The sequence below is a fragment of the Chelonoidis abingdonii genome, chromosome 10 (assembly GCF_003597395.2).
Source record: "Chelonoidis abingdonii isolate Lonesome George chromosome 10, CheloAbing_2.0, whole genome shotgun sequence".
Lineage (NCBI taxonomy): Eukaryota > Metazoa > Chordata > Testudines > Testudinidae > Chelonoidis > Chelonoidis abingdonii.
The window spans coordinates 23,632,009-23,645,184 of NC_133778.1; the positions used below are offsets into that span (position 1 = coordinate 23,632,009).

The following is a 13,176-nucleotide window of genomic DNA, read 5'->3' on the forward strand; positions in this document are numbered from 1 at the left end:
ATGTTTGGCCAATCGCAGCTCCCACTGGCTGCGGTTTGCCGCTCCAGGCCAATGGCGGAGACAGGAAGCGGCAGCCAGCGCATCCGTCAGCCTATGCTGCTTCTGGTCAAAGTTTTCCAACCACTGAAATATAGGGTTCTCTTTTGAAAGGGTCATACAAGTTTTGCTATTTTTACCTGTCCATTTTGGGTGGTCGGCTTATAAATGAACAGGCTAATGAACGAGTATATACAGTATATGTTTTTAATTCTTATCCTCAAAACACCAGGAGAGAGCAACAATTTCCACCTCAACCTTCCGCTTAACTAACCTTTTTCTCTTTTCAATTTTCCTTCATCCTATCTTGCATTCCCTCCTTACATCTGCTGTATCCATCCAGTCCCCAAATTCTTTGGCCCCTTCTCCCGATTAGTCTCTCTTAAAAATTATGTCTGTCAGAATTTTTTTACCTGCTTTTTGTTACAAGTAAGAACTCGGAGGACAGTGTTTCTTCCATCCTCTTTCAATTATAATATTCCCCGTTCCTTTAGTTTGTTGATGTTATGCAGTATACAGCATTTTGTGCATAGTCACTTAGGTCTCTGTCCTACAAAGACTTAAGCTCTGTCTAACTGAGTTCTTGAGTAGTCTCCTCGAAGTCAATTTACATTACAAATGTGCTTAACCCTTTACAGGAATAGGGGGTTTTAGTAATTTCCCCCTGCTGCTTATGTGGGCTTTTCGTACACTGGAGAGAAAAATATTTTTAAAAAGGCAAAATGTGATTGTAAAACTGCAAACATTGGCACAGGATCTGTGGTCTGTTATCTGAAACAATTATTTTTTAAATTGAGTAGATTTTGAAGTTGATTGTGTGCTGTCAGTTTACTTGACAGCTCAGATACGATAGTGCTGTGGGCCTAATACAAACCCAGAGAGAGAGAGAGAGAAGTAGTCAACATTCTGATTAACTGGCAGTGATGTCATCTTTCCCCTGTCAACAACACTTAACAAATGGGTGGGCCAGATTTTTCCTTCTTTCTGCCTTATTATATATTTGTACATTCCACTTCCTAATTTCAAGTGGGGGCTATTTCACGTCTTGGGTAGTTAAACTGTGCTTATTGGCTTTTTCTTTAGTAAACTAACCTGAGATGCATAATAATCATGGAGAAATACATTGCTGTTTGTTTATTTTCTGCTTAAATATGTCTATAGAGTGATTGTCATTAAAACTTGGCCATATGTTGACAGCTAGAGCTGAGTAGTATCTAAGGGAATACTGGTAACCTCATACTTAGAGTAGGAAACAGCTACGCTGACTGTGTGGTATCCGTTGGCAAAAGCTGCGATTTTAATGGGGACCCCACCCTGTACACTTACGTGTTCATGCATACAGATATACCTGGTGCATGCTAATAAACCTTGCTTAGAAGATTTTAATGTTGATTTGAGACTGACGAAGGATTGAATCATAATGTCTGTGCATTGTATTGGTAAATGTTAAAAAGAATAATATGTTGTCTTTAAAAAAACAAAAACCAAACCTTTAATGAGCGTTTTCTATTCTCAGCCACCACTGGTCCAAGCAATTTTCAGCGGTGATCCAGAGGAGATACGGATGTTGATCTACAAAACTGAGGATGTTAATGCTCTGGTAAGTGACTGTGTGTGTATGTACTGTGCTTATGAACTGTCATGACTTCAATATGAATTATTCCACTAGTATAAAAAAAATCTAACAAAATGGAAAATATTTGGTAGCTAGAGATTCAAGGCTTAAATAAATTCCTAATTATTACTGGAACAAATAATTATCTACAGCACAGGGTAGTAATTCCCTACATGTACCATAATTACCTCAAATGTGCAAGTCAGTCAGGGACAGTAAGTTTTGTCCAAATCCCTATTGTTGTGAACTAAAACAGCTGAAAGTAGTGTATCTTGAATCTCTGTAAAATTTCTCACTAATGAGCCCTTGCAGATTTGGGACTGATGTTCATTTAGGATTTGAATATATTTAATGTCTAAGTTAATTTCACTACAGCTGTCTCAAACAACAAGGTTAAGAAAGCTGCAGCTTGGCCAGTGATATACATACAGAGGAATTATTGCAGGATAGATTGGCTTATGTCTAGCTTAGACAATGATAAACAGCTGTAAACAAGCGGAGGTTAAGTATTTAATAGGGGAACATCTCAAAACTGAGCCTGCTCTTCTTTCGGAACTTGTTTGTTTTTTGTCTTACACTTTTCCCCTTTGTATTCAATTACATTAGTATTTTAAAACGAGCAGTTTTTGCTGACATTTTGAGTACAGTTGGTAAGCTCTGGAGCTGGTTAGACTGTGGAGCTGAGACAGCACAGAGATTTGCAGGCTGTCAACTTGGTCTTTTAAGTTAAACATCCTTACCTTGTGTCTTTTCCAGACCAAAAGAAATCACCATTATTTTATTCTGAGCTAGTTCCAGTGGTTTGTCTGGTTTGTTTACAACGTAGGAGGCTCTTGGTTGGAATTACAGCTCCTGTGGCCATTGTGAGCCAAATATCTGGTGAAAGAGGTAGACTTAGAGATTTGTCTTACAGCTGTAGCAGTGATTCCCCAGCTTTAGTTAAAGGGCTCCATCCACTCACAGTGATATCAACAGAAAGGGTTGCCATTGACTTAAATGGGAGCCAGATCAGGCTCATATAGAGAGATGAAAGGAGAGACTGAGGTGAAGCTGATGATGTCTTTCTGTAAGTACTGTTACCAGTTCTTGTGTCCTGTCCTGAAATAAGATTCTAAAGATGCTAATTGTAAAATATTGTCTCCTTTATATCCCCTCTATTTTTGTTTTCTCCAATGATAACAATGGAATTTTGACATACTTGCAAAGTGAGTAATGTGTTCTTTATACTGCATATTAGTTTGTCAAAAATAGCTCTTGTTGTGCAGATCCAGATGATTACATGCTTTCATGTTCTACCCATAAAATGTTTTCATGTCCCCTTCAGTCCAAGGTTGCTGGGTATTGTTGCTATGGAGATGTACTCAATTCCCAGGTAAAATATTAAGTGGGTAGCATATGTCTTCTATGAGGACACCATGGCTTTTAATGGAAAAAAAGATAATTGATGTGAACATTTTTATGCAGAATTTTGTTCACTATAATGAAAGCCCTTGCAAGACTGTGTTGACCCACCAGCTTGCTGCCTGTCCGTAAGAAATGGAATGTTCTTTGCAGTAATTACAAAAATATTTTTCAGGATATATTCAGAAATATAAATTTAAAATAGTAATTTCAGATAAATACCAAATACTGGAAATATCACTAAAAGAATGGGTAGAAAACACCCCATCTGCTGTGAGCTGGCTAGTCATGGTAGTTGCATATGCGAATTATCTTCAGTCTGTTTCTAATTCCTTCCATGTAAGCGTTTCAGCAATGCTTGGCTATTTCTAGCCATGTGACAGGAAGCTTTGGTACTGCTTGTTACTCATGGGTTGTTTTCAGATCATTTTTGGTTAATAGTAAAAAGGTTGAAAGAGTTAAAATATAAATACAAAGTAAAAATATGATTTGACTGCTCTCACAGTGAGTTTTTTAAGAATTTCTGAAGTCATATGTGATGTTTCAGAGCCCACAGCAGAAGAGCTATTAGCATGGCAGAACAAAATGGGACATGGGAAACTATGAAAAATCAGTGATACCTAACAATAGTAAACTGTCAAAGCAGCATGAGAGTTGTCCTTATCTAAGGAAATAAAATATTAACCTTGGGAAAAGACTTCAAAGCAAATCATAAATTAGAAGAACAAATTATATAACCTAGCAATATAAACAATCTCTTTCCTAGCCTGGAAGTGTGTGTTTAAAAAATAAATGACTCTGAGGTCTAAATGATGCTTCTGTAATTGGGACTTTTATTTTGTAACCAAGAAAAAGTTGTAACTGTTTGGCTTAGAATGACTTGTTTGTTTTCAGTTCATTTTGCCAAGATTAGAGGTCAGAGTGACCACTCTGTATTGCTCATTGGTCTTCATGGGGAACAAGATGCTGCTTTTACATCTTGATGGCAATGATGCTTTTTCTCTAGCGGGCAATAGTTGCTTCTTATCACTAAACATTTGACTGTTTTTACCCAGAGGTGGGTCTGCAGGCAATTTTCACTGGCCTGCAGCTCAGGGAACAGGGATATTGATTGGAATCCTCATGTCTTAGTTTTATAGATCAACATATGTTGTACTATGAAACCACTGATCTTGCTGCAGGCAGGTATTTTTAATACTTACCCTTTATACATGGAAATATAAATGTAATTTTGTTGGTTTTGTTTTTTTTAATTTGGAGAAGAAGGTGGGGACCCCTTTGAATTTTTTTTTCTTTCATTCTCTCTTCTCTAAAAGCTTTTTGACCCTCCCTCTTGTGATGGCCCTGTACACAGTGTGAACCAGTGGTGGGCATTTGAAACCAAGACAGTTGTTCAGGGCTTCCGGATTCTAGCCCACCAGGCAGGAGAGCAGGTCAATTTTTTTCACATAAAAATGTCTTTTCAACTGAAACAAAATAATTTATGGAAAATTTTCATCTAGTTTTAAATCTTCCACTTCAAAAAGTGAAAGAATAAAAAGTGTGTGGTTTTTTAAAACTGAAAAACTTCTTTGTTTTTCCCTCTTCCCTTTTTTCTTTTTTCCTTTATGCCAGGGAGAGAAAGTGTATGTAGTGTGTGTATGTTGTGTAGGAGGGGAATAAACCAATATTGTGTTTTTGTTTTAATTTTTGTTGAAAAGGATTCTGCCAGAAGTTTTATCATGTTTGAACTTTTTCATGGAAAATAAATAGCATTTTTCACCAGCTCTACCAGTCAAAGCACCATCTAATGTACTATTTATTTAAACTCCTAAGCCCCTTTGCTGGGATATTTGTTACAGTTAATCTACGTAGGGATTTATTAATAACTTGGGCTGGGATTTTCAAAGGCGCATAAGGGAAGTAGTTTCTCAAATCACATTGACTTTCATTAGGAGAGCTTGCTGACATACCTCTACATTATTGGACCAGCTTCTGTTTGTGAGAGAGAGAATCTTTCGAGCTACACAGGAGCTGCTCTTCAGGTCTGGAAGAACAACACTGCATACCTGGTCTCCATTATTCTCCGCTTTCACCTTCCATTAAAAATAATAATAATAAAGTCTCTTGCAGTCATTTTATGAAGATCTACACAAGTGTTTCTTGAAGTGGAGTGGTTGAGAAGGACTAGCTGGAAGGATGGGGTACAAATTAAAATGCATAGGCAGTGTGCAGATGCGACTGGTTTCATTTTCCTTAAAGTAGCATTGCCAACATGAAGGGCTCAAAGTTTGAGAGTCAAGCCCCCCAAAATCGTCGTCATTTATTACAAAATCCTAAAATAAAAAATACTAATTTTTGGATGCTTTTTATTTGCCTTCTGTTTATTGAGCTTAGAGTATTCATGCCATGCTTTCAAGCTTTAGTCTGCAACCATGAAAGCTAGAAATTTAAATACATTTGCATGAATTTGGGATGATACCAATGTGCACAGCTACAAACGAGGATTAGTAGTCCAATATGAGAAGCCACACTTTCCTAGCCTGAGATTTTGTATAGAAAGAGAACCAGCAGCAAAACAATATTGAACACTTTTGCTTACCTTTATATAATCCACAGTCATAACAGATGAAGAATTCATCCAAAATAATGAAGATACTTATTATACATAAGACTTAATATTCTCTAGTGCAGTGTCTTACTCTGTAAGAATTAGACTAAAGATATTTTAAGTATAGTACCAAAACCCATAAGCATGACCCTTACTATGAGTCAGAGTAAGGTAAAGAGATATTTGAAAAATCATTTTGAAGATTTAATACAATTTAATAAATGGTATTTCTGTTTTCAGTGAGAAAAAGCTGTGTGCTTTTCATAAAGTCACATTTGTGTATTGATTAATAAAAATATTATTTAAAAGACTTAATTTGGTCCCTACAGAACCCACATCAACAGCCAATAAGATAGACCTCAGAATGACTGAGACTCTTAGACAAGTGATCTGCAAGCCACATATCTTCCTCAAATCCCATTTTATCTAAGAAGCGGGATGAGTCACTTATATTTAACAGAAACTGCACATGACCTTTTCTGTAACAGTGACAAAATAACCACTCTAACTAGCAAGCGCAGCTGTTCTAGGCTAATCACTACTGACTTTATATAAGTGTCTTGTCATTTCACAACATGTCCTTGTTTGATTTGAAAAATCCATCTTTTCCTGTATTTTGCTCAATGCTGGCATTCTCAGAATAGGCCTGGAATTTATTAATACATCACACTACCACATTTGTAAATGAAGACGACTTGAGCAACTTGCATTTAGCTAGAGTTATTTGTGCATATATGGATCCTGAAAAGTCTAGTACTGGAATAGAAATACTCCACATGTAGTTCGAAGTGTGATTATAAAATGCCACTTGCTACTGGACATACCTCTTTCCTGTGTTTTCTGTTGTGTGCCTTGTTCACTGACATAAGCAAACTACAGTTGGGACTTTGGGGTCAATATATCAGGGGAAACTGCATTGTGCACGCAGTTGGGAGACAGGAGGTCTGGATTTATTTCTGTAACTGCTACTGACTTGCTAGTGACTTTGGGCAAGTTGCTTAGGGCTTGTCTATATGGTGCACACCAGAGGGGTATAAATTGTAGCAGTGCACACCAGAGGGGTATAAATTGTAGAGTGCTCAAGTGTTGCACTCTAACTGCCTCGGTACTCCCTGCTAACATGCTCTAAAAGGTTCCTAGTGAGTGTTACTGTAGTACTGTTTCAAGCAGGATTACCTTACCACACCATGTAGACAAGCCTGTCAGTTTTTTGTGTGTCAGTTTGCTCATCTGAAAGCAGTGGATAGTTTTCACAAATCTCTGTAACATACTCTGAGCCCTATGGAAGGAAAAGTGCTATAAAAACCCAACATTGTTATCCGTATAGCCTATGTAAGTGCAAAATGCATTTCTATTCTACCTCATAACGGTATCCACAAAATCACCAGTTAAGGACCCAGTCATGCAAACCTTGACTTTTGGGTGTAGGCCTGAATGTCTATACTGCAATTTTATAGCCCTGTGAGCCCAAGTCAGCTGACCTGGCCATGCCAACGGTCTTTGATTGCAGTGTAAACATACCTAGGGGGTTAAGGTTGGTAGGGTCCGGCCTTAAGTTTTGATTCAGGAAACCTATATGGGTGGTTATGGCTGTTGAAAATGCAGAGAGCAGAAATAACACAAGTTGGCTTTCATATGCCAGCTGGTTAGGCATTGGGATTTGTTTTGTAAATTGCACAGTCTAACAGAGGAATCACTGAAGAAAAATAAATATTGAAGAGAAAGAGATGTTGTTTTTACAAAATAAACTTTTTGGCCATAGCTACTTTTTAAATGGCCCAGGACCTAAACTGGCTCAATTGCTCTTTCTTCTTAGTAGCTTCTAATCAGTTGCCTACTGTATGTTGGATTGAGATTCACTTACTCATCAGATGGGTCTAACAAATCTTTATTAAGCCAAACACTTAGCAAGTGGTGATCAGTTACTTACAAGTGAGGAGCTCATCAGGATGATCTCGTCACAGTTGCCTTCTGGACTGGACAATACATCTTTAACCCCCTTTTGTTACACAGATTTATTTATAACTTTTTTTTGGTATCTTTTCTTATACATATGGATTAGTCTCTGACTTCCATGTCAACGCTCCTCCCATCAGTACAGGTTTAGTTTTAGTTCAGACAGGTCTTTTTTAGTTATTTTATCTTGTCTTTTCTTTTTCTCACAAACATGATTACTCTGCAATTTCTTACACATGTGCAGCACTAAACAATTGCTCTGAAATTTTGTGCACATGTGCAGTTTTTTATGCTCATGTTGTTAAATGTTATCAGAGCAGACTCTTAAAATTCACAGCAGGCTTCCAGCAGGCCTAAGTGTGCCTGTGCTCCCAGCACCCTGCATTATTTTTTCTGAAGTAAAATTGCACCTGAATTATTCTATCAACACTACCACCCACTTTATGAACTGTCCCTTCTATCTCAATACATTCCTGTCTCTTAGCAATTGTAAGTGTGGCTTAAATTGTGTTAAATAAGTTGAAGGTTCTTTCTGTGTGACTGTTCCATTACATTTGAGTCAATTTCTGTTCTAGTCACTGATATGCATCGATTATGATGTAATTTAGTCTGCCTCGTAAATTGACCCTGGCTAATTTGGAGAAAGTGTGAATCCCTAAAGCTTTTTAGCTCTGATTCTGTTCTTATCTCCATTAACATCAGTGGCATTTCTCCTGATTGACATTGGTGTAAGTGAGAGGAGAATCAGGCCTGGCAGTTGGTTAAGTGTTCTGATTTTAATTGTGCTAAGCAGTATTTTGAATGTATTACATTGGTCTCTGTGGCTCAACCAATTCATATGGCCAAAAATTAAGGCAGACATTAGTTTTCCATTACATCTTCATTGACACCTTCAGTACATGCACATGCTCTTTTGTGAACCAAGGCAACAAATTAATTCATTTTTGAAGGGGGAATGTTTACCTCACTTTCAGTAACTTGTCTTAGCCATCATGTAACATATCTATTGTCTAGTTCCTTTAAGTACTGTATCTGAAACATGTCTTATTATTTATCTTACCATTGTGTCCAGTCTTCCTTTCACTATCTCCTCCTGCTTCTTTGTTTCCTTTAAATGTTTATATGAACTTAGTTACTGCCAAACCTTTTACAGATTGAAATAATACTTTCTTTAGAATCTCTCTCTCTCTCTCTCTCTATTTGTAGCCTTCAATGTTTAGACTTCATTGATTTTTCACTGTTCTACCATCATGTCAAAATTATGTCTGTGGTTGAACTTCTCTCTCTGTGTGTAGGCTCAGCACAAAGACTGGGCACCATCTAATTGGCGGATGGTCTTTGTGTGGGCTGTGAACGCAAGGAGTGAATTTCATTGTATGTTTATATGCCCTAGTTCCTCTTGTTTTCTTTGTTATGCTTTTTGTAGCATAAACAGGAACCTGAGAATGATCCTCTGACTGACCTACTTATATACATACTCAGCTACAGATGTAATAGTCAGGCTTCTTCAGCAGTAACCCAATAAATGATCACTCTCTGGAGGGTTGAGTTTTGTTTTGTTTTTTTTGCCTTTTACTAGAGATTATTTCAAGTCTATCTTCTTCAGTTATAACGTGCATCAGCATGAGCCCTATTTTGTTGTTCGGTGCTTAATTGTGACAGGTGGCGGAAGATTTATTTTCTCATCTAGGAAACGTAGAAATCGGGCTTAAAAATAACCAAACCGCTAAAAAAAACTTTTTTTGTTGGTTTAAAACCTGATTCTGCAGATATTAAAGTAATCTCTCAATGACTTCGATATCTGAGGATTAGATGCTTGTGGATAGACATTGCTCTGTTTGTTAATGGGTTGGTGCTTTTATTTTTAGGACCCTATGAATTGATTGTATCAGATGATCCACTAAGTATCTTGTTGCCTCAAAATGTTACATCGAAACAAGTCACAGGCACAAAATTCCACTCTCCTGTTGCACCTTTTTTTCTGACAGCCATCAAGTTTTGAATTATTGTGAAATATTCCTTATAAGCCATCAGTCAATTTAACGGGATTGTTTTGGATACTTGCTTGAACTTGCATCACCAACACCCTATTTCACATCCCTCTGTTCTCTTATCAAGCCTTGTATATTGTCACAAGGTGGTACTATAAAGCTTAGAGTAGACAGATGCAAGAACTGTTGCTAATATTGCACCAAACCCAAGAGATTCTACAGTGCAATGCATTAATTAAAAAAAAAATAATGCACTGAAAACACTTCTATTTTTGTTCAGGATTTTGACCAGCCTGTTTTATGATTCTGCATGTATTGTACAGTCTTAGGAGAGAAGTACGAAGTAATCCTTATGAGTATTATGGTGCACTATCCCACAGCGAACGCTTGCCCTGCCAATGCAAACTGAAGCATAATATATTACATCATAGAAAATGTTACTGAATAAATTATGTAGATCCAGATTTTAAAAAATGCTTAGCACTCTTTTGTTCTCAGTAGGTGCTGCTGAGTAGTGAGCACGTTAGAAAGTCTGGCCACTTACTTAGGTACCTTAATAAGCGCTGAGGTTTCTTGAGAATTCTGACCTACAAGTGCATAGAGTGGTGATATTTTTGAAGTGAAAAACTAGAAATTTTTAATACTATTATACCTTTCCCACCAGGTGAGAAAGGGAGATTGTGAGAAAGTCTTTCCTCCATCAGTGTGGCTGTGTTTGAGTAGTCTGTCTTCAAGTGTTTTACAGTATTTTAGATTTTTTAAAAATAATTCTAAGGCTTTGTAATAATCTATACATATGAGAGACTTAAACACCCTCCCACCCATAACTCACCCTGTCCATCAGTGGCTCTTAGGCTTGCAGTGCTTGTGTATAGTGTAGCCTGGGGAAACATTCGTCATTATTCAGAAGAAAAAAGATTCTGCAGCATTGATTTATTAGTGTTTACAGAACATTTTGAAGATGGTCTGAATAACCCACAAATGATGATCCTAAAGGCATTCTGCAACAGCTATTTACTTGACAGAGGTCTGGGATATGTCCCTGGAGTGGGGTGGGAATATAAATGGGGCTTTTCCATTGCTTTGATTTGTTGGCTGATGAGTTACTTTGTTACCTATATATGAATATTTAATACTGGGTGGTCCTGTTTTGTAGGTTTTATTAACTGACAGGGCACTTAGATCTCTTTGTATGTCTGTTTTTTAATGTTGTTTGGCTCTAAATATAAATAAACATATGAAGTGCACGATAACACAGTACTTATCTGGTTAGAACTGTTACCAGCTCTTGTGATTTTTATTGTGAGTCTTGTAATATTTGGTGGATTTTTTTTTCTTAAAGCTCTAGACCTTGGATTCATGAGAATACACAAGAATTTTGTCTTTCATTTTTAAATTACAGTAAGTTTCTAGCCCTCCTGGTTGCAGAGAGAAGCTTGAAAACATGAACCCTAAAGGTTCAAAAGCCAGAAGGCAAATAAAAAACTTCAAATATGTTGTTCTAAAAACCTCTTTGTGTTTAAGCCAATCTCAAGATTTTTCAGGGGAGGCCTGACTGAAGACTTTTGAATGCTTGGTCTTGGCAATATCGGACTAGATTGTGCCAGACTTCTCTATTTTGAGTCAACAACTTACTGATGAACACTTTATGAAAGGCTGCATGTATTTGGATTACCTTTGCAGAGAAAGGGCATTCTGTCTATAATGACCTCGTGAACTGTTCCATTCCTTTCTCAAAAGTATTTATTTTTAGAGCCGTGTGCTGTGTTGTTCAATCACAAAGGCTGATGTCCAGAAGGATTTGAATTATGTCAGTATAACAGCAAAGCAGCAAACATTTCAAAAAGGGCCTAGCTGAGGACAGTGGTTTCCCTCATGCATAACTGTTTCTCCAGGGTTGGGAGGAAGAAGAAGAGAGGTACAAATTACATTCTCTCTCTCTCTCTCTCTCTCTCTCTCTCTATATCTATATCTATATCTATATCTATATATATGAAAAAGAATACCCAGAAAAGGGTAGTTTCTGTGCCATGCTTGATGGAAAAAATATAGCATGTAAGTTGTGGATTGTTAAAGAGAAATGCCTGGTTCAGAACGTTTCGTTCATTCTTTACTGGTCGAGTCCAATTTTTCTGATATGAGAAACTGGTAGAAAATCAAAGCTTAATGACACTTTAGCATTAGCTCTTACCAGTGGTGATCATACTTTATAGCTGTGCAATCTTTGCTGTTTTACAGGATGGTGAGAAACGCACCCCGCTTCATGTTGCGGCTTTTCTGGGGGATGCAGATATCATTGAGCTCCTCATTTTGTCAGGTAATGTGAAGACTGAATTAGTCATCAACAGAGAAGCCAATGTTACAAACTACAGTGAATGCTCAAGGGAGGCATCTTTAAGTTATGCAGGTTAAATGCAGGCCCTGTCCATCGTGTGTTCCAAGGAGCATTATGCTGTTTGCAGGATAAGAGAACCAGTTTAAATTGCTTGCTATAGGTACATAACATATACTCTGAGAATAACACAATGAACCAAAACTACAAATTGTTACCAACTTGCAATGGGTTAAAACTATTTTATATTTGTGGATTCAGAAAACAAATTTAGCTCATGCTTAAAACCATCCCTATTTAGCGAAGGACTTATGTGTTAACTCCTGATGTCTCCAGTGGGATTAATCACATGCTTAAGTGTTTTTGCTGCATAGTGATGAATGGATCCCTATCCATGTGTATATATAGTGTCTGAGGGGTGATTCAGGAGGGGAATGTCAAATCTCTCCTTGCATTATTGTGCAATGTAAAGACTGAGACAGAGTATTGAGCACTGGATTGTGAATTTTCATCCCAGTGATTGACACTGCCTACCTCTGTGATCTGAGACAAGACACTTAACCTTCTCTGTATTGGTTTCCAGTTTGCAGCAGGAACATAATACCCACCTACCTTTGTAGAGGCATTGTGATAAATAATTAGTAGTGCTTCAGTACTATTTTGAAAATGAAAAGCACGATTGATAGTTGTCAGAATAAAAGGTAGAGTTGGCACCTCACAAGAAGCATAGAAGATCATGGCTAACTCCCGGATGTACCTGCAAATGTCCAAAGGTCATGTGTTTCTAAACCAGATTGTTAAGAGTAGTGCTTATTGCACTACAGTAGACTGACTGAGGGTGAGGAAGAAGCTACAAGCTGAAAGAGTAAGAAGCACATATTAAAAATAGACTGTGCTGTAACAGGAAATAAATTTATCAGCATCCTTGATGTGGTAAGAATTGAGTGCAGGCGTATACCTGATCGTCAAGCTCTTGAGATTCTGTAGCATTCAACAGCTACTGCTATGTGTAACATGTAGTCTAGAGATTGAATCACATTATTGCACATAAACACACACTGTATTATAAGAAGTAATTATTTAATTGTTGATTTGTCTTCTGAAGAGCAAACCTCAAATGAAGTTTTCATTGTTCAGATGAGCGAATTTGGAGGCTTACCTTGAATCTCTCTAGTTAAGAATTTGGGCTTTAAATCTCACAAGAAAAATCTCTGCTGCAAAATTTCCAACACTTTTGCTGTTTTAATAGGGGAGG

The 13,176-nt window shown here is 37.3% G+C and overlaps 1 protein-coding gene across 1 annotated transcript in view; it reads left to right on the top strand.

Annotated features, from left to right (window-relative positions):
- The window catches only part of ANKRD44 (ankyrin repeat domain 44), a 228,991-nt gene that overhangs the window by 107,230 nt on the left and 108,585 nt on the right, over positions 1–13,176 (top strand). The window contains exons 2-3 of the mRNA XM_075069823.1: positions 1,553–1,636; positions 11,828–11,906. Coding sequence (XP_074925924.1) covers positions 1,553–1,636; positions 11,828–11,906 — 163 coding nt within the window. The remainder of the gene's footprint in view (positions 1–1,552; positions 1,637–11,827; positions 11,907–13,176) is intronic.